Here is a 19,728-nt window from a genome sequence, read left to right on the forward strand (position 1 = left end):
GATTATAACGGAACGTTTCTGATGTGGGAACCTTTTAATATCAGGAAGGTTCTGGATTATAACGGAACGTTTCTGATGTGGGAACCTTTTAATATCAGGAAGGTTCTGGATTATAACGGAACGTTTCTGATGTGGGAACCTTTTAATATCGGGAAGGTTCTGGATTATAACGGAACGTTTCTGATGTGGGAACCTTTTAATATCGGGAAGGTTCTGGATTATAACGGAACCTTTCTGATGTGGGAACCTTTTAATATCGGGAAGGTTCTGGATTATAACGGAACCTTTCTGATGTGGGAACCTTTTAATATCAGGAAGGTTCTGGATTATAACGGAACCTTTCTGATGAACTCTTGTGTTGAATCTTGGAACAACTTCACAGGAATTCCGAACAGACCGGTTGGTACTCTCCGTTGATTTGTGAATATCGACCTGAGGGACATCAGGACGTCCATAAAGCGTTCATGTCGTGACTTGTCGACATGTTCTAGTGAAGTTTTACTATCATACTTTTCATAATCTGTGAGGAATATTATGGGATGGTCTCAGGAAACAGCGGTGAACCTTTTGAGGAAATCTTCGAGGTCTTCCTCCAGATTCCAAACATTTGTGGAAATCTTCTGCAAACGTCCTCCGAGTTTGAATCCAAGTTAATGTGATGTTCCGGTGACGAGACTCTCTGGACGACAGGGAGACTTTCTACGTCACATTATTGACCCACGCGTCTCTTAAACTGAGACACCTACAGACGTCCACTCATGGTGGACGTGTACTGTGAGCCTGGTTCTCCAAAGGTCACAGTTTTTAACCCTGTTAGTGATACTTCATCTGAACTCTGTCCTTTTAAAGTCAACACTAATCACTGTGGACTGCAATCTGGTCCAGAACCGGTGGTCCAGTTGGATCCCATCACTTTATAACATTTCACTTTCTACCTTCTGGAACGGAACCACTGCAGAGGAGGACGCGTGTCTCCACAGAGGAGGACGCGTGTCTCCACAGAGGAGGACGCGTGTCTCCACAGAGGAGGACGCGTGTCTCCACAGAGGAGGACGCGTGTCTCCACAGAGGAGGACGCGTGTCTCCACAGACGAGGACGCGTGTCTCCACAGACGAGGACGCGTGTCTCCACAGAGGAGGACGCGTGTCTCCACAGAGGAGGACGCGTGTCTCCACAGACGAGGACGCGTGTCTCCACAGACGAGGACGCGTGTCTCCACAGACGAGGACGCGTGTCTCCACAGAGGAGGACGCGTGTCTCCACAGAGGAGGACGCGTGTCTCCACAGACGAGGACGCGTGTCTCCACAGACGAGGACGCGTGTCTCCACAGAGGAGGACGCGTGTCTCCACAGAGGAGGACGCGTGTCTCCACAGAGGAGGACGCGTGTCTCCAGAGACGAAGCACATTTAACCTGATTCTACATTTTAACACGAAGACGTTTTAAACAGTAGAAGTTAATGATGTGGTGACGGTTCCACATCAGAGGACTAAACACGAACTATCGGACTTCTCGGAACCGTTCAGCTGTTGATGGTTTTGTATTTTAGCACTTTTTGTACCTGATATCATGTTTTTAGCAGATCAACGTTTTTATACCGACGTCATTTTGTAAAGAAAGAAAAAGAACAAAAAAATATTTGTCTAATATTTCAGAACCAAAGATCACATCTGAAGAACCGCAGTGTGACCCAGATATCACACGGAACCGGACTCAATAAATGACTCGATAGATAAATAAATAAATACGTCTTTAAATGTAGCAAAAATAATATTAAAAATAAATGTAATCATTAATTAATTAATTAATTGATCAAATGTGACATAAATTATTTGTTTTGATTTGCTTCTTTATTCCTATATCCCTTTTATCTATTTATTTATTCATTTTTAAATTTATTTATTTTTGCATTTATTTAGTATCTATTTATGATGAAATGTGTAAAGAAAAGAGTACTGAAATAAATAAGTTTGGGGGAATAAATAAGGGGTGAAATGCAAAGGGGAAATCATGCAGTAATAAATGAATAAATGCACAAATACTTAAATAAATATATGCATTTAAAATATAAATAAATAATAAATAATGCACAAACACTTAAATAAATATATGCATTTAAAATATAAATAAATAATAAATAATGCACAAATACTTAAATAAATATATGCATTTAAAATATAAATAAATAATAAATAATGCACAAACACTTAAATAAATATATGCATTTAAAATATAAATAAATAATAAATAATGCACAAATACTTAAATAAATATATGCATTTAAAATATAAATAAATAATAAATAATGCACAAACACTTAAATAAATACATGTATTAAAAATATAAAACAAATTAAAAATAAATTAAAAAATGAATAAAAATAAATAGATCAATGAATAAAAGAGAATATTAATCAGAAGAGTAAATAAATAATGAAATTAAAACAGAAATATTAGTTTGTCACATTTCATTAATTCATTATTGGCTTCATTTATTTTTAATATTATTTTTGGTTCATTTAATGACGTATTTATTTATTTATTTATTTATTATTTTGTCAGGTTCTGTCCTCTGTTTGGACCCGTTCAGGTCCGTCTCATGTAGACGGACTGACTTCAGGGCTCTTCACTGATTGGTCCCCTGACCTGTCAGTCAAACCACTAACCGGCCAATCTGCAGCCGTCTGGATCTGGATCAGATGGATCTGGATCTGGATCTGGATCTGGATCTGGATCTGGATCAGGATCTGGATCTGGATCAGATCGATCTGGATCTGGATCTGGATCTGGATCTGGATCAGATGGATCTGGATCTGTATCAGATGGATCTGGATCAGCTCTCTGCCTTTTTTATAAATGAGAATATTATAATTGTTATTGACATATAGGGGGGTTTGGGGGGAGGGGGGGGGTCTCTGTCAGCCAATCACAATAAAGATGAAACCGTCCAATCAGGCGTCCTCAACTCCTCATTTCATGTTTCTAATGTACTAATATAAAACCACAGAACAAGTACTGCTTTCAAAACCCCTCCTCCTCCTCCTCTTCCTCCTCTTCCTCCTCTTCCTTCCCCTTTTCCTCTCTCCTCTTCCTCCTCTTCCTCCTCCTCTTCCTCCTCTTCCTCTTCCTCCTCCTCTTCCTCCTCCTCTTCCTCCCCCTTTTCCTCTCCTCCTCTTCCTCCTCCTCCTCCCCCTCTTCCTCCTCTTCCTCCCCCTTTTCCTCTCTCCTCTTCATCCTCCTCCTCTTCCTCCTCTTCCTCTTCCTCTTCCTTCTCCTCCTTTTCCTCTCTCCTCCTCCTCCTCCTCTTCCTCCTCCTCTTCCTCTTTCCTCCTCCTCTTCCTCTCCTCCTCTTCCTCTTCCTCCCTTTTCCTCTTCCTCCTCTTCCTCTTCCTCTTCTTCAGTTAAATATTTCCAGATGTTTTCACCAGTTTATGGAACAAGTTTTTATTTTATATAAACCAGCTGTGTTCAGTATATTTTCAGTGTGTGTGTGTGTGTGTTCAGTGTTTGTGTGTGTATGTGTGTGTTCAGTGTTTGTGTGTGTATGTGTGTTCAGTGTTTGTGTGTGTGTGTGTGTGTGTGTTCAGTGTTTGTGTGTGTGTGTGTTCAGTGTTTGTGTGTGTGTGTGTGTTCAGTGTTTGTGTGTGTGTTCAGTGTTTGTGTGTGTGTGTGTTCAGTGTGTGTGTGTGTGTATGTGTGTTCAGTGTTTGTGTGTGTGTGTGTTCAGTGTGTTTGTGTGTGTATGTGTGTTCAGTGTTTGTGTGTGTGTATGTGTGTTCAGTGTTTGTGTGTGTGTGTGTGTGTGTGTTTCAGTTCTCAGCGTCTCATTGGTCAGATGTTTTCTTCAGAGGCTCCTGATTGGCTGAGACGGCCTCCTGTCTTCATGTAAGTACACACACACACACACACACACACACGGAGCAGTACTTTTACTACCAAGTACTTCTGTACTTTTACTTGTAGTGGAGTATTTGTACTCCAGTGTGTATTAGTACTTTTACTGCAGTAAAAGATCTGAGTACTTATTTTAACCCTCTGAAGCTCTTTATTAAGATTTATGTATTTATATTATAATATTTATTGATTTATTATTTAGTTTTATATGTATATATTTATTTAGGTATTTATATTATATTTAATTTATTATATATTTATCAATTTATTATTTATTTATATTATTTATATATTTATATTATAATATTTATTGATTATCAGATATTTGTCAGATCTGACATCCTGTTAGTAAACTTTCAAATTAAAGGTAAATTTCCCTCAAATAAGAAATAAATAGAAAATAAAACAAATCTTAAAATAATATTAAATCTACATATTAAATATATATATATCTGAAGTATACTTGTACTGTGATGACATCATGATGTACTACTGTGTTCATTCCATCAGTCATAAATATACTGAAGATTATTATTATTATAATGTTGGATATTTATTTATTATATTTATTAATTATATTAATTCATTATTTAACATCTTCATTCTTTTATGTGTATTATATTTATGTATTTAATTATTTATTATAAACAGACAGTGAGACGAGTGTGGATGTGGACGTGTCCTCCTGCTGGACACTGAGGGAACTACAGATCAACAACACGCTAGCAGTTTCCCCCCACTTCCAGTGTTTGTGCTAAGCTAGGCTAACTGGTCTACAGGACAACAGAAGGAAGAGACATCAAAGACTAACTGGAAACTTTATTGACAACACAAAATGTCTGACGTTAACGCTGACGGCGCCGGGGGGGGGGGGTTCAGTGCGTGGAGTACTTGGGCAGCTGGTTCCCCAGGATGACGCGTCTCTCCACGCCGTCCTCCGAGATGCTCGCCAGTCGGACCACGCCGCCGCTGGAGCCGTCCCTCTCCATCGCCAGAGACAGAGCTGAGAGACAGAGACAGACAGACCGTTAGAGTCAGAGCCGGCGGTGGACCACACCTCCCAGCATGCCTTGCAGCAGCAGCGTACCTGCAGCGGTGAGCTCCAGACACTGGTCCCGGGTCAGGTCCGGTTTGTAGTTGGAGTCCATGAAGCCGTAGATGTAGGAGCTGCCGCTGCCGCCCACCGACACCGGCTGCCTCACCAGCATCCCTCCAATAGGAACGCAGTACACCTGAGGACGGACAGGTGAGCTGTTACACTCTCTAACTACCTCACCAGCATCCCTCCAATAGGAACGCAGTACACCTGAGGACGGACAGGTGAGCTGTTACACTCTAACTACCTCCAACTCCATGTGTTACTGTGTAGTACTGTGTAGTACTGTGTAGTACTGTGTAGTACTGTGTGGTACTGTGTGTAGTACTGTGTGTAGTACTGTGTAGTACTGTGTGTAGTACTGTGTGTAGTACTGTGTAGTACTGTGTGTAGTACTGTGTGTAGTACTGTGTGTAGTACTGTGTAGTACTGTGTTGTACTGTGTGTAGTACTGTGTGTAGTACTGTGTAGTACTGTGTGTAGTACTGTGTGTAGTACTGTGTGTAGTACTGTGTGTAGTACTGTGTGTAGTACTGTGTTGTACTGTGTGTAGTACTGTGTTGTACTGTGTGTAGTACTGTGTGTAGTACTGTGTGTAGTACTGTGTAGTACTGTGTAGTACTGTGTAGTACTGTGTAGTACTGTGTAGTACTGTGTGTAGTACTGTGTAGTACTGTGTAGTACTGTGTGTAGTACTGTGTAGTACTGTGTGTAGTACTGTGTGTAGTACTGTGTAGTACTGTGTGTAGTACTGTGTGTAGTACTGTGTAGTACTGTGTAGTACTGTGTAGTACTGTGTAGTACTGTGTAGTACTGTGTGTAGTACTGTGTAGTACTGTGTAGTACTGTGTGTAGTACTGTGTGTAGTACTGTGTAGTACTGTGTGTAGTACTGTGTAGTACTGTGTGTAGTACTGTGTAGTACTGTGTAGTACTGTGTGTAGTACTGTGTAGTACTGTGTGTAGTACTGTGTAGTACTGTGTGTAGTACTGTGTAGTACTGTGTAGTACTGTGTGTAGTACTGTGTAGTACTGTGTAGTACTGTGTGTAGTACTGTGTAGTACTGTGTAGTACTGTGTAGTACTGTGTGTAGTACTGTGTAGTACTGTGTGTAGTACTGTGTAGTACTGTGTAGTACTGTGTGTAGTACTGTGTAGTACTGTGTGTAGTACTGTGTAGTACTGTGTAGTACTGTGTGTAGTACTGTGTAGTACTGTGTGTAGTACTGTGTAGTACTGTGTAGTACTGTGTGTAGTACTGTGTAGTACTGTGTAGTACTGTGTGTAGTACTGTGTAGTACTGTGTGTAGTACTGTGTAGTACTGTGTAGTACTGTGTAGTACTGTGTGTAGTACTGTGTAGTACTGTGTGTAGTACTGTGTAGTACTGTGTAGTACTGTGTGTAGTACTGTGTGTACTACTGCAGTAGTACCTGCCCCCCCTTCCTGCGGTCCCAGCCCGCCACCAGGATCCCGGCGGTCAGCTCCTCCCGGTACCGGTAGCAGCTCGCTCTGAACAGATTGGCGGCCGTCTCCACCAATGGGGGCTCGTCCAGCTCGATGCTGGGGGGCGGGACCACACACAGGTAAACATCACCATCAGCTGTCAATCAAACTGGTTCCATCACCTGACTGGACGCTGAGGCTGTCAATCAAACTGGGGGGGGGGTGTTACCTGTGGAAGCCCAGCTGGTAGGTGACCACGTCAGCGATGGCCTGAGTGTCAGCAGCTGATCCAGATCTGCAGAACATCAGGAACATCAAGAACATCAGGAACTTCAAGAACATCCCGGGTTCCTCTACAGTTCTATCAAAGGTTCTGTGTTTCGTTAAATCCTCTGAAAATCAAGTTCCTTGTTCCTAAAAAGGTTCCTGTGTTCTTTAAGAGTTCCTACAAAGACCCTAAAAGGTTCCTGTGTTCTTTAAGAGTTCCTACAAAAACCCTAAAAGGTTCCTGTGTTCTTTAAGAGTTCCTACAAAAACCCTAAAAGGTTCCTGTGTTCTCCAATAGTTCATACAAAGACCATAAAAGGTTCCTGTGTTCTTTAAGAGTTCCTACAAAGACTCTAAAAGGTTCCTGTGTTCTCCAATAGTTCATACAAAGACCATAAAAGGTTCCTGTGTTCTTTAAGAGTTCCTACAAAGACCCTAAAAGGTTCCTGTGTTCTTTAAGAGTTCCTACAAAGACCCTAAATGGTTCCTGTGTTCTTCAATAGTTCCTACAAAGACTCTAAAAGGTTCCTGTGTTCTCTAAGAGTTCCTACAAAGACCATAAAAGGTTCCTGTGTTCTTTAAGAGTTCCTACAAAGACCCTAAAAGGTTCCTGTGTTCTTTAAGAGTTCCTACAAAGACCCTAAATGGTTCCTGTGTTCTTCAATAGTTCCTACAAAGACTCTAAAAGGTTCCTGTGTTCTCTAAGAGTTCCTACAAAGACCATAAAAGGTTCCTGTGTTCTTTAAGAGTTCCTACAAAGACCCTAAAAGGTTCCTGTGTTCTTTAAGAGTTCCTACAAAGACCCTAAATGGTTCCTGTGTTCTTCAATAGTTCCTACAAAGACTCTAAAAGGTTCCTGTGTTCTGGTGGGAAGAGCTCCTCAGAACTGTTGGAGTGAACTGACCTGCAGCAGAAGATCCGGTCGTGGATTGGAGTCAGTTTGTCTGTTACTCTGTTGGCGATGTACGCTCTGAGAGACAGACAGGCAGAGAGAGACAGACAGACAGAGAGAGACAGGCAGACAGAGAGAGAGAGAGACAGACAGAGAGAGAGACAGGCAGAGAGAGACAGACAGACAGAGAGAGACAGGCAGACAGAGAGAGAGAGAGACAGACAGAGAGAGAGACAGGCAGAGAGAGACAGACAGAGAGAGAGACAGACAGAGAGAGAGAGACAGACAGGTTTAACTGAGTGTCCTCTACATCCAGTATAATGTTCTGAACACAGTGTTGTTGGTCTCACCCGGTGGTGGTCCGAGAGTCGGCACCGATCACAACTCCTCCATCGTACTCCACCGCCATGATGGTGGTCTGACAGACAGACAGACAGACAGGCAGACAGGTGGAGAGACAGACAGGTGGAGAGACAGACAGACAGACAGACAGGTGGAGAGACAGACAGACAGACAGACAGACAGGTGGAGAGACAGACAGACAGACAGACAGGTGGAGAGACAGACAGACAGACAGACAGGTGGAGAGACAGACAGGTGGAGAGACAGACAGGTGGTGTTTAATACAGCAGAAAGTGACAGAGTAGTGCATCTATTATCGGACAGCAGGCAGCCACACTGAGCTCGTCTGCAGCCGTTCGCAGTGGCGTTAACTCGGTGAGTCTATTATCGGACACACAGTTAGCCGCTCATCGACCTTCATCACCGGTCAGTCACACACAGCTGTACACCAGCTCCCGGTTCACAACATCCATCGGGACTGAATCTGGTCCGGTCCGGTCCGGTTTATTCTTCCTCTAGTCGGAACTCTAACCGACCACAGTTAGCATTAGCGTTAGCATTAGCGTTAGCATTAGCATTAGCATTAGCATTAGCATTAGCATTAGCATTAGCATTAGCATTAGCCAGTAGAACTGCTGTCTCATTGAGTTCTTCACAGACTCTCCACAGGACCAGAACCGGGTCCGGGTCGGTCCGCTCCGGTCCCACAGGACGGGTACTCACCCCGGTGCTGACTTCCTGGCTGATCCAGTCCGGAACCAGGTCCGTCTGAGAGGAAAGCTGCTGGAAGCCGGAGCTGCTCCTCATCATCATCATGCTGCCTGCTGCCATCATGTCTCTATCACAACTACTGCTGCTTCCTCTGTGGTGTTTAACGGCTTAGAGGCGCAGCACCGCCCCCTGCTGGACTACTGGAGAGGAGCAGCACCGCCCCCTGCTGGACTACTGGAGAGGAGCAGCACCGCCTCCTGCTGGACGACTGGAGAGGAGCAGCACCGCCTCCTGCTGGACTACTGGAGAGGAGCATCACCGCCTCCTGCTGGACGACTGGAGAGGAGCAGCACCGCCTCCTGCTGGACGACTGGAGAGGAGCAGCACCGCCTCCTGCTGGACGACTGGAGAGGCGCAGCACCGCCCCCTGCTGGACTACTGGAGAGGAGCAGCACCGCCCCCTGCTGGACTACTGGAGAGGAGCAGCACCGCCTCCTGCTGGACGACTGGAGAGGAGCAGCACCGCCTCCTGCTGGACTACTGGAGAGGAGCATCACCGCCTCCTGCTGGACGACTGGAGAGGAGCAGCACCGCCTCCTGCTGGACGACTGGAGAGGAGCAGCACCGCCTCCTGCTGGACGACTGGAGAGGCGCAGCACCGCCCCCTGCTGGACGACTGGAGAGGAGCAGCACCGCCTCCTGCTGGACGACTGGAGAGGAGCAGCACCGCCCCCTGCTGGACTACTGGAGAGGCGCAGCACCGCCCCCTGCTGGACTACTGGAGAGGAGCAGCACCGCCTCCTGCTGGACGACTGGAGAGGAGCAGCACCGCCTCCTGCTGGACGACTGGAGAGGAGCAGCACCGCCTCCTGCTGGATGACTGGAGAGGAGCAGCACCGCCTCCTGCTGGACTACTGGAGAGGCGCAGCACCGCCCCCTGCTGGACTACTGGAGAGGAGCAGCACCGCCTCCTGCTGGACGACTGGAGAGGAGCATCACCGCCTCCTGCTGGACTACTGGAGAGGAGCATCACCGCCTCCTGCTGGACTACTGGAGAGGAGCAGCACCGCCTCCTGCTGGACTACTGGAGAGGAGCATCACCGCCTCCTGCTGGACTACTGGAGAGGAGCAGCACCGCCTCCTGCTGGACTACTGGAGAGGAGCATCACCGCCTCCTGCTGGACTACTGGAGAGGAGCATCACCGCCTCCTGCTGGACTACTGGAGAGGAGCAGCACCGCCTCCTGCTGGACTACTGGAGATGAGCAGCACCGCCTCCTGCTGGACTACTGGAGAGGAGCAGCACCGCCTCCTGCTGGACTACTGGAGAGGAGCATCACCGCCTCCTGCTGGACGACTGGAGAGGAGCAGCACCGCCTCCTGCTGGACTACTGGAGAGGAGCATCACCGCCTCCTGCTGGACGACTGGAGAGGAGCATCACCGCCTCCTGCTGGACGACTGGAGAGGAGCAGCACCGCCTCCTGCTGGACTACTGGAGAGGAGCATCACCGCCTCCTGCTGGACTACTGGAGAGGAGCAGCACCGCCTCCTGCTGGACGACTGGAGAGGAGCATCACCGCCTCCTGCTGGACTACTGGAGAGGAGCATCACCGCCTCCTGCTGGACGACTGGAGAGGAGCATCACCGCCTCCTGCTGGACTACTGGAGAGGCCTCCTGCTGGACTACTGGAGAGGAGCATCACCGCCTCCTGCTGGACGACTGGAGAGGAGCATCACCGCCTCCTGCTGGACGACTGGAGAGGAGCAGCACCGCCTCCTGCTGGACTACTGGAGAGGAGCATCACCGCCCCCTGCTGGACGACTGGAGAGGCGCAGCACCGCCTCCTGCTGGACTACTGGAGAGGAGCATCACCGCCCCCTGCTGGACTACTGGAGAGGAGCAGCACCGCCCCCTGCTGGACTACTGGAGAGGAGCATCACCGCCTCCTGCTGGACGACTGGAGAGGAGCATCACCGCCTCCTGCTGGACGACTGGAGAGGAGCAGCACCGCCTCCTGCTGGACGACTGGAGAGGAGCATCACCGCCTCCTGCTGGACGACTGGAGAGGAGCAGCACCGCCTCCTGCTGGACTACTGGAGAGGAGCATCACCGCCTCCTGCTGGACGACTGGAGAGGAGCATCACCGCCTCCTGCTGGACGACTGGAGAGGAGCATCACCGCCTCCTGCTGGACTACTGGAGAGGAGCATCACCGCCTCCTGCTGGACTACTGGAGAGGAGCAGCACCGCCTCCTGCTGGACGACTGGAGAGGAGCATCACCGCCTCCTGCTGGACGACTGGAGAGGAGCATCACCGCCTCCTGCTGGACGACTGGAGAGGAGCATCACCGCCTCCTGCTGGACTACTGGAGAGGAGCAGCACCGCCTCCTGCTGGACGACTGGAGAGGAGCATCACCGCCTCCTGCTGGACTACTGGAGAGGAGCATCACCGCCTCCTGCTGGACTACTGGAGAGGAGCATCACCGCCTCCTGCTGGACTACTGGAGAGGAGCATCACCGCCCCCTGCTGGACGACTGGAGAGGCGCATCACCGCCTCCTGCTGGACGACTGGAGAGGAGCATCACCGCCTCCTGCTGGACTACTGGAGAGGAGCATCACCGCCTCCTGCTGGACGACTGGAGAGGAGCATCACCGCCTCCTGCTGGACTACTGGAGAGGAGCATCACCGCCTCCTGCTGGACTACTGGAGAGGAGCATCACCGCCTCCTGCTGGACTACTGGAGAGGAGCATCACCGCCTCCTGCTGGACTACTGGAGAGGAGCATCACCGCCTCCTGCTGGACTACTGGAGAGGAGCATCACCGCCTCCTGCTGGACGACTGGAGAGGAGCATCACCGCCTCCTGCTGGACTACTGGAGAGGAGCATCACCGCCTCCTGCTGGACTACTGGAGAGGAGCAGCACCGCCTCCTGCTGGACTACTGGAGAGGAGCAGCACCGCCTCCTGCTGGACGACTGGAGAGGCGCATCACCGCCTCCTGCTGGACTACTGGAGAGGAGCATCACCGCCTCCTGCTGGACTACTGGAGAGGAGCATCACCGCCTCCTGCTGGACGACTGGAGAGGAGCATCACCGCCTCCTGCTGGACGACTGGAGAGGAGCATCACCGCCTCCTGCTGGACTACTGGAGAGGAGCATCACCGCCTCCTGCTGGACGACTGGAGAGGAGCATCACCGCCTCCTGCTGGACGACTGGAGAGGAGCAGGAGATAACAACAACAACAATACTACTACTGGAGAGGAGCAGGAGATAACAACAACAACAACACTACTGGAGAGGAGCAGGAGATAACAACAACAACAATACTACTACTGGAGAGGAGCAGGAGATAACAACAACAACAACACTACTGGAGAGGAGCAGGAGATAACAACAACAACAATACTACTGGAGAGGAGCAGGAGATAACAACAACAACAACACTACTGGAGAGGAGCAGGAGATAACAACAACAACAATACTACTGGAGAGGAGCAGGAGATAACAACAACAACAATACTACTGGAGAGGAGCAGGAGATAACAACAACAACAACAACACTACTGGAGAGGAGCAGGAGATAACAACAACAACAACACTACTGGAGAGGAGCAGGAGATAACAACAACAACAACACTACTGGAGAGGAGCAGGAGATAACAACAACAACAACACTACTGGAGAGGAGCAGGAGATAACAACAACAACAACACTACTGGAGAGGAGCAGGAGATAACAACAACAACAATACTACTGGAGAGGAGCAGGAGATAACAACAACAACAACAACACTACTGGAGAGGAGCAGGAGATAACAACAACAACAATACTACTGGAGAGGAGCAGGAGATAATAACAACAACAATACTACTACTGGAGAGGAGCAGGAGATAACAACAACAACAATACTACTGGAGAGGAGCAGGAGATAACAACAACAACAACACTACTGGAGAGGAGCAGGAGATAACAACAACAACAACAACAACAATACTACTGGAGAGGAGCAGGAGATAACAACAACAACAACACTACTGGAGAGGAGCAGGAGATAACAACAACAACAACAACACTACTGGAGAGGAGCAGGAGATAACAACAACAACAATACTACTGGAGAGGAGCAGGAGATAATAACAACAACAATACTACTACTGGAGAGGAGCAGGAGATAACAACAACAACAATACTACTGGAGAGGAGCAGGAGATAACAACAACAACAACACTACTGGAGAGGAGCAGGAGATAACAACAACAACAACAACAACAATACTACTGGAGAGGAGCAGGAGATAACAACAACAACAACAACAACAATACTACTGGAGAGGAGCAGGAGATAACAACAACAACAATACTACTACTGGAGAGGAGCAGGAGATAACAACAACAACAACAATACTACTGGAGAGGAGCAGGAGATAACAACAACAACAATACTACTACTGGAGAGGAGCAGGAGATAACAACAACAACAACAATACTACTGGAGAGGAGCAGGAGATAACAACAACAACAATACTACTACTGGAGAGGAGCAGGAGATAACAACAACAACAACAACACTACTGGAGAGGAGCAGGAGATAACAACAACAACAACACTACTGGAGAGGAGCAGGAGATAACAACAACAACAACAATACTACTGGAGAGGAGCAGGAGATAACAACAACAACAATACTACTGGAGAGGAGCAGGAGATAACAACAACAACAACACTACTGGAGAGGAGCAGGAGATAACAACAACAACAACACTACTGGAGAGGAGCAGGAGATAACAACAACAACAACACTACTGGAGAGGAGCAGGAGATAACAACAACAACAACAACACTACTGGAGAGGAGCAGGAGATAACAACAACAACAACACTACTGGAGAGGAGCAGGAGATAATAACAACAACAACACTACTGGAGAGGAGCAGGAGATAACAACAACAACAACACTACTGGAGAGGAGCAGGAGATAATAACAACAACAATACTACTACTGGAGAGGAGCAGGAGATAACAACAACAACAACAACACTACTGGAGAGGAGCAGGAGATAACAACAACAACAACACTACTGGAGAGGAGCAGGAGATAACAACAACAACAACACTACTGGAGAGGAGCAGGAGATAACAATAACAACAACACTACTGGAGAGGAGCAGGAGATAACAACAACAACAACACTACTGGAGAGGAGCAGGAGATAACAACAACAACAACACTACTGGAGAGGAGCAGGAGATAACAACAACAACACTACACTGTCTATGTCGTGACGTGCTGACGTGCTTACGGTAAGCGTATTGCCTCATTTCCGGTTGCCTGTCTTTCTGTGTGCTGCTGTGTTCTGTAGCTGCTCTAGCACATCCAGGGCAATATAGTTCTATACTCTTCATTACAGCGGATAACTACCCGCTACATTTATATCTACACTAGTTCTGCTTAAGCACTCACACCTCACTCCTCTTTAGAGACTTAACCACACATATTCAGCTCGGCTAACGCTAGCTGGGCTATCGTATCGTAGCATAACAGTAGCTTAGCAGTAGCTTAGCCGTTAGCGATGGCTTCTCCTCTCTCCTGCTCTCCTGTTCTCTCTCCTTCTCCTGTTCTCTCTCCTTCTCCTGCTCTCCTGTTCTCTCTCCTTCTCCTGTTCTCTCTCCTTCTCCTGCTCTCCTGTTCTCTCTCCTCCTGTTCTCTCTCCTTCTCCTGCTCTCCTGTTCTCTCTCCCTCTCCTGCTCTCCTGTTCTCTCTCCTTCTCCTGTTCTCTCTCCTTCTCCTGCTCTCCTGTTCTCTCTCCTTCTCCTGTTCTCTCTCCTTCTCCTGCTCTCCTGTTCTCTCTCCTCCTGTTCTCTCTCCTTCTCCTGCTCTCCTGTTCTCTCTCCCTCTCCTGCTCTCCTGTTCTCTCTCCTTCTCCTGCTCTCCTGTTCTCTCTCCTTCTCCTGCTCTCCTGTTCTCTCTCCTTCTCCTGTTCTCTCTCCTTCTCCTGCTCTCCTGTTCTCCCCTGCTCTCCTGTTCTCTCTCCTTCTCCTGCTCTCCTGTTCTCTCTCCTTCTCCTGCTCTCCTGTTCTCTCTCCTTCTCCTGCTCTCCTGTTCTCTCTCCTTCTCCTGTTCTCTCTCCTTCTCCTGCTCTCCTGTTCTCTCTCCTTCTCCTGTTCTCTCTCCCTCTCCTGCTCTCCTGTTCTCTCTCCTTCTCCTGTTCTCCCCTGCTCTCCTGTTCTCTCTCCTTCTCCTGCTCTCCTGTTCTCTCTCCTTCTCCTGCTCTCCCCTGCTCTCCTGTTCTCTCTCTCTCCTTCTCCTGCTCTCCCCTGCTCTCCTGTTCTCTCTCCTTCTCCTGCTCTCCCCTGCTCTCCTGTTCTCTCTCCTTCTCCTGCTCTCCCCTGCTCTCCTGTTCTCTCTCTCTCCTTCTCCTGCTCTCCCCTGCTCTCCTGTTCTCTCTCTCTCCTTCTCCTGCTCTCCCCTGCTCTCCTGTTCTCTCTCCTGCTCTCTCTCTCTCTCCTGCTCTCCTGTTCTCTCTCCTGCTCTCCTGTTCTCTCTCCTTCTCCTGTTCTCTCCTGCTCTCCTGTTCTCTCTCCTTCTCCTGCTCTCCCCTGCTCTCCTGTTCTCTCTCCTGCTCTCTCTCTCTCTCCTGCTCTCCTGTTCTCTCTCCTGCTCTCCTGTTCTCTCTCCTTCTCCTGTTCTCTCCTGCTCTCCTGTTCTCTCTCCTTCTCCTGCTCTCCTGTTCTCTCTCCTTCTCCTGCTCTCCCCTGCTCTCCTGTTCTCTCTCTCTCCTTCTCCTGCTCTCCCCTGCTCTCCTGTTCTCTCTCCTTCTCCTGCTCTCCCCTGCTCTCCTGTTCTCTCCCCTGCTCTCCTGCTCTCTCCTGCTCTCCTGTTCTCTCTCCTTCTCCTGCTCTCTCCTGCTCTCCTGTTCTCTCTCCTTCTCCTGCTCTCCCCTGCTCTCCTGTTCTCTCTCTCTCCTTCTCCTGCTCTCCTGTTCTCTCCTGCTCTCCTGTTCTCTCTCCTTCTCCTGCTCTCCCCTGCTCTCCTGTTCTCTCTCTCTCCTTCTCCTGCTCTCCTGTTCTCTCCTGCTCTCCTGTTCTCTCTCCTTCTCCTGCTCTCCCCTGCTCTCCTGTTCTCTCTCCTGCTCTCTCTCTCTCTCCTGCTCTCCTGTTCTCTCTCCTGCTCTCCTGTTCTCTCTCCTTCTCCTGTTCTCTCCTGCTCTCCTGTTCTCTCTCCTTCTCCTGCTCTCCCCTGCTCTCCTGTTCTCTCTCCTGCTCTCTCTCTCTCTCCTGCTCTCCTGTTCTCTCTCCTGCTCTCCTGTTCTCTCTCCTTCTCCTGCTCTCCCCTGCTCTCCTGTTCTCTCTCTCTCCTTCTCCTGCTCTCCCCTGCTCTCCTGTTCTCTCTCCTTCTCCTGCTCTCTCCTGCTCTCCTGTTCTCTCTCCCTCTCCTGCTCTCTCCTGCTCTCCTGTTCTCTCTCCTTCTCCTGCTCTCCTGTTCTCTCTCCTTCTCCTGCTCTCCCCTGCTCTGTGTGTCTTATGTTTAGTTATTCCTCTGCCTCCTTTAGAGCTAATGGTACATGTATTAGGTGTAGTGCATTCGCTGCATTGGAGGCGAGGGTTAGCGAGTTAGAAGCCCGGTTCTGCACTTTAGCTTTAGCTTCTTCTGTAGTTAGCCAGCCCCTAGCCGGTGCAGACCGGCCAAGCTTAGCTTCTGCTAGCCGTCCCCCGGCAACCCCCGAGCAGCCGGGAGGCTGGGTGACTGTCCGAAGGACGCATAGTCATACCCTGAAGCCCACGGTTAACCACCAACCACTTCACGTTTCTAACAGATATTCCCCTCTCAGCGACACACCCGCTGAGAAACCAACTCTGGTTATCGGCAGCTCCATTTTGCGGAACGTGAAGTTAGCGAAGTCAGCTGCCATAGTTAATTGCATCCCGGGGGCCAGAGCGGGCGACATTGAATCCGTTTTTGAAACTGCTGGCTAAGGATAAACGTAAATACAGTAAGATTGTTATTCACGTCGGCGGTAATGACACCCGGTTACGTCGATCGGAGGTCACTAAAGTTAATGTCCAATCGGTGTGTGCATATGCAAAAACAATGTCGGACTCCGTAGTTTTCTCTGGTCCCCTCCCCAACCTGACCAGTGACGACATGTATAGCCGCATGAAGTCATTCCACAGCTGGCTGTCGTGGTGGTGTCCAGCAAACCATGTGGGCTTCATTGACAATTGGAACCCTTTCTGGGGAATTCCTGGTCTGATTAGGAGAGACGGCATTCATCCTACTTTGGATGGTGCGGCTCTCTTATCCAGAAATCTGACCAAGATTGTTGGTGGAACAAATCCATGACAAACCAGAGGTCCTTCCAGGACAAACCAGAGGTCATTCCAGGACAAACCAGAGGTCATTCCAGGACCAACCAGAGGTCATTCCATGACAAACCAGAGGTCATTCCAGGACAAACCAGAGGTCATTCCATGTCAAACCAGAGGTCATTCCATGACAAACCAGAGGTCATTCCATGACAAACCAGAGGTCATTCCATGACCAACCAGAGGTCATTCCATGACCAACCAGAGGTCATTCCATGACCAACCAGAGGTCATTCCATGACAAACCAGAGGTCATTCCATGACAAACCAGAGGTCATTCCATGACAAACCAGAGGTCATTCCATGACAAACCAGAGGTCATTCCATGACAAACCAGAGGTCATTCCATGTCAAACCAGAGGTCATTCCATGACAAACCAGAGGTCATTCCATGACAAACCAGAGGTCATTCCATGACAAACCAGAGGTCATTCCATGACAAACCAGAGGTCATTCCATGTCAAACCAGAGGTCATTCCATGACAAACCAGAGGTCATTCCATGACAAACCAGAGGTCATTCCATGACAAACCAGGGGTCATTCCAGGACAAACCAGGGGTCATTCCATGACCAACCAGAGGTCATTCCATGACCAACCAGAGGTCATTCCATGACCAACCAGAGGTCATTCCATGACAAACCAGAGGTCATTCCATGACAAACCAGAGGTCATTCCATGACAAACCAGAGGTCATTCCATGACAAACCAGAGGTCATTACATGACAAACCAGAGGTCATTCCATGACAAACCAGAGGTCATTCCATGACAAACCAGAGGTCATTCCATGACAAACCAGAGGTCATTACATGACAAACCAGAGGTCATTCCATGACAAACCAGAGGTCATTCCATGACAAACCAGAGGTCATTCCATGACAAACCAGAGGTCATTCCATGACAAACCAGGGGTCATTCCATGACCAACCAGAGGTCATTCCATGACCAACCAGAGGTCATTCCATGACAAACCAGGGGTCATTCCATGACAAACCAGAGGTCATTCCATGACAAACCAGAGGTCATTCCATGACAAACCAGAGGTCATTCCATGTCAAACCAGGGGTCATTCCAGGACAAACCAGGGGTCATTCCATGACCAACCAGAGGTCATTCCATGACCAACCAGAGGTCATTCCATGACAAACCAGAGGTCATTCCATGTCAAACCAGGGGTCATTCCAGGACAAACCAGAGGTCATTCCAGGACGCAGAGCTGTAGTCTTACACACTTCTCTGCGCTTCCATTAGAGCAGTTACCCACCCATAGCTTAACCCCAAACCTCACTGAGACTGTGTCTGCCCCACCTAAATTAATGAAATCAAAAGTAAACAGAAGAGGAGCTAAACATAATAATCTAATAAAATCTAACACTAGTACTGCAATAAAGCAACAAAACAGGAGAATTAAATGTGGACTCTTAAATATCAGATCTCTGTCATCTAAAGCTCTACTAGTAAATGATTTAATATCAGATAATCACATTGATTGATTTTGTCTTACTGAAACCTGGCTGTGTCAGGAAGAATATGTCAGCCTAAACGAATCCACTCCCCCGAGTCATATTAATACTCACATTCCTCGAGACACCGGCCGAGGAGGTGGAGTTGCAGCCATCTTCGACTCGAGCCTATTAATAAACCCAAAAACTAAACTAAATTATAACTCATTTGAAAGCCTTGTTCTTAGTCTTTCACACCCACCCTGGAAAGCACTACAGACCATTCTCTTTGTTATAGTGTACCGCGCTCCAGGCCCATATTCTGAATTTCTATCTGAATTCTCAGAGTTTCTATCAAGCTTAGTCCTGAAAACAGATAAAGTCATTATAGTAGGTGATTTTAATATTCATGTGGACGTTGATAATGATAGCCTCAGTACTGCGTTTATCTCTTTATTAGATTCAATTGGCTCCTCGCAGAACGTGCATAAACCCACTCACCGCTTTAACCACACCCTCGACCTTGTTATGTCATATGGCGTTGAAATTGAACATTTAATTGTTTTTCCACAGAACTCTCTTTTATCAGACCATTATTTAATCACTTTTGAATTCTTATTACTAGACTATACACCATCAGATAAAAGTGTGTACACTAGATGTCTATCCGATAGTGTTGTAGCTAAATTTAAGGAAGCGATTCCATCAGCATTAAATTCAATACCATGTCTCAATATAACAGAGGACTCGTATGTTAATTTTAGCCCTACCCAAATTGATCATCTTGTAGATAGTGCTACAGACTCACTGCGAGTCACACTTGATTCTGTTGCCCCTCTAAAAAAGAAGTTAGTAAAACAAAGGAAGTCAGCTCCATGGTATAACCCTCAAACACGCAAACTAAAGCAAGCATCGAGGAAACTGGAAAGGATATGGCGTTCCACCAAACAGGAAGAACCTCATTTAGTCTGGCAAGATAGTCTTAAAACATATAGGAAGGCTCTCTGTGATGCCAGAGCAGCCCATTACTCATCATTAATAGAGAAAAATAAGAACAACCCTAGGTTTCTATTCAGCACTGTAGCCAGGCTGACAGAAAGTCACAGCTCTATTGAGCCATGTATTCCTACAACCCTCAGTAGTAGTGACTTCATGAGTTTCTTTAATGATAAAATCATAACTATTAGAGACTAAATTAATCACCTCCTACCGTCAACTGGTACCAATTTATCCTCAAACTTAGGAACCTTAGAAACAGCTGTACAACCTGATATA

The 19,728-nt window shown here is 47.8% G+C and overlaps 2 protein-coding genes and 1 long non-coding RNA gene across 6 annotated transcripts in view; 2 read left to right on the forward strand and 1 right to left on the reverse strand.

The window, feature by feature from the left end:
- Positions 1 to 1,976, forward strand: part of LOC141761172 (ephrin type-B receptor 4b-like) — a 23,161-nt gene extending 21,185 nt beyond the window's left edge. For all 4 annotated transcript variants that reach the window (XM_074624484.1, XM_074624483.1, XM_074624487.1 and 1 more), the window contains exon 21: positions 1 to 1,976. This exon is cut by the window's left edge and continues 644 nt beyond it. The gene's annotated coding sequence lies outside the window, so the exon portion shown is untranslated.
- Positions 1,977 to 4,698: 2,722 nt separating this feature from the next.
- On the reverse strand, positions 4,699 to 8,806 carry psmb6 (proteasome 20S subunit beta 6). The gene is made up of 7 exons (XM_074623515.1): positions 8,659 to 8,806; positions 7,944 to 8,011; positions 7,606 to 7,671; positions 6,664 to 6,729; positions 6,422 to 6,551; positions 4,982 to 5,126; positions 4,699 to 4,897 (listed from the first exon to the last, which is right to left on the reverse strand). Exons 1-7 carry the CDS (start codon positions 8,767 to 8,769, stop codon positions 4,770 to 4,772), a joined length of 714 nt encoding a protein of 237 aa, XP_074479616.1. The 5' UTR covers positions 8,770 to 8,806; the 3' UTR covers positions 4,699 to 4,769.
- An 8,087-nt stretch (positions 8,807 to 16,893) lies between these two features.
- LOC141760842 (uncharacterized) lies at positions 16,894 to 19,403 on the forward strand. The gene is made up of 3 exons (XR_012592463.1): positions 16,894 to 16,998; positions 17,043 to 17,064; positions 18,209 to 19,403. It is a non-coding gene; the product is annotated as an uncharacterized LOC141760842 (long non-coding RNA).
- Positions 19,404 to 19,728: the final 325 nt, after the last annotated feature.

Source organism: Sebastes fasciatus, chromosome 22 (assembly GCF_043250625.1).
Source record: "Sebastes fasciatus isolate fSebFas1 chromosome 22, fSebFas1.pri, whole genome shotgun sequence".
Lineage (NCBI taxonomy): Eukaryota > Metazoa > Chordata > Actinopteri > Perciformes > Sebastidae > Sebastes > Sebastes fasciatus.

Bases quoted from the DNA above. Each gene is read 5' to 3' on its own strand.
- psmb6 (XM_074623515.1), bottom strand. From the start codon at position 8,769: ATGATGGCAGCAGGCAGCATGATGATGATGAGGAGCAGCTCCGGCTTC. The intron at 8,012-8,658 runs GTGAGTACCCGT...TCTGTCTGTCAG, and splicing joins GCCAGGAAGTCAGCACCGGG to ACCACCATCATGGCGGTGGA. The intron at 6,730-7,605 runs GTCAGTTCACTC...GATGTTCTGCAG, and splicing joins GACCGGATCTTCTGCTGCAG to ATCTGGATCAGCTGCTGACA.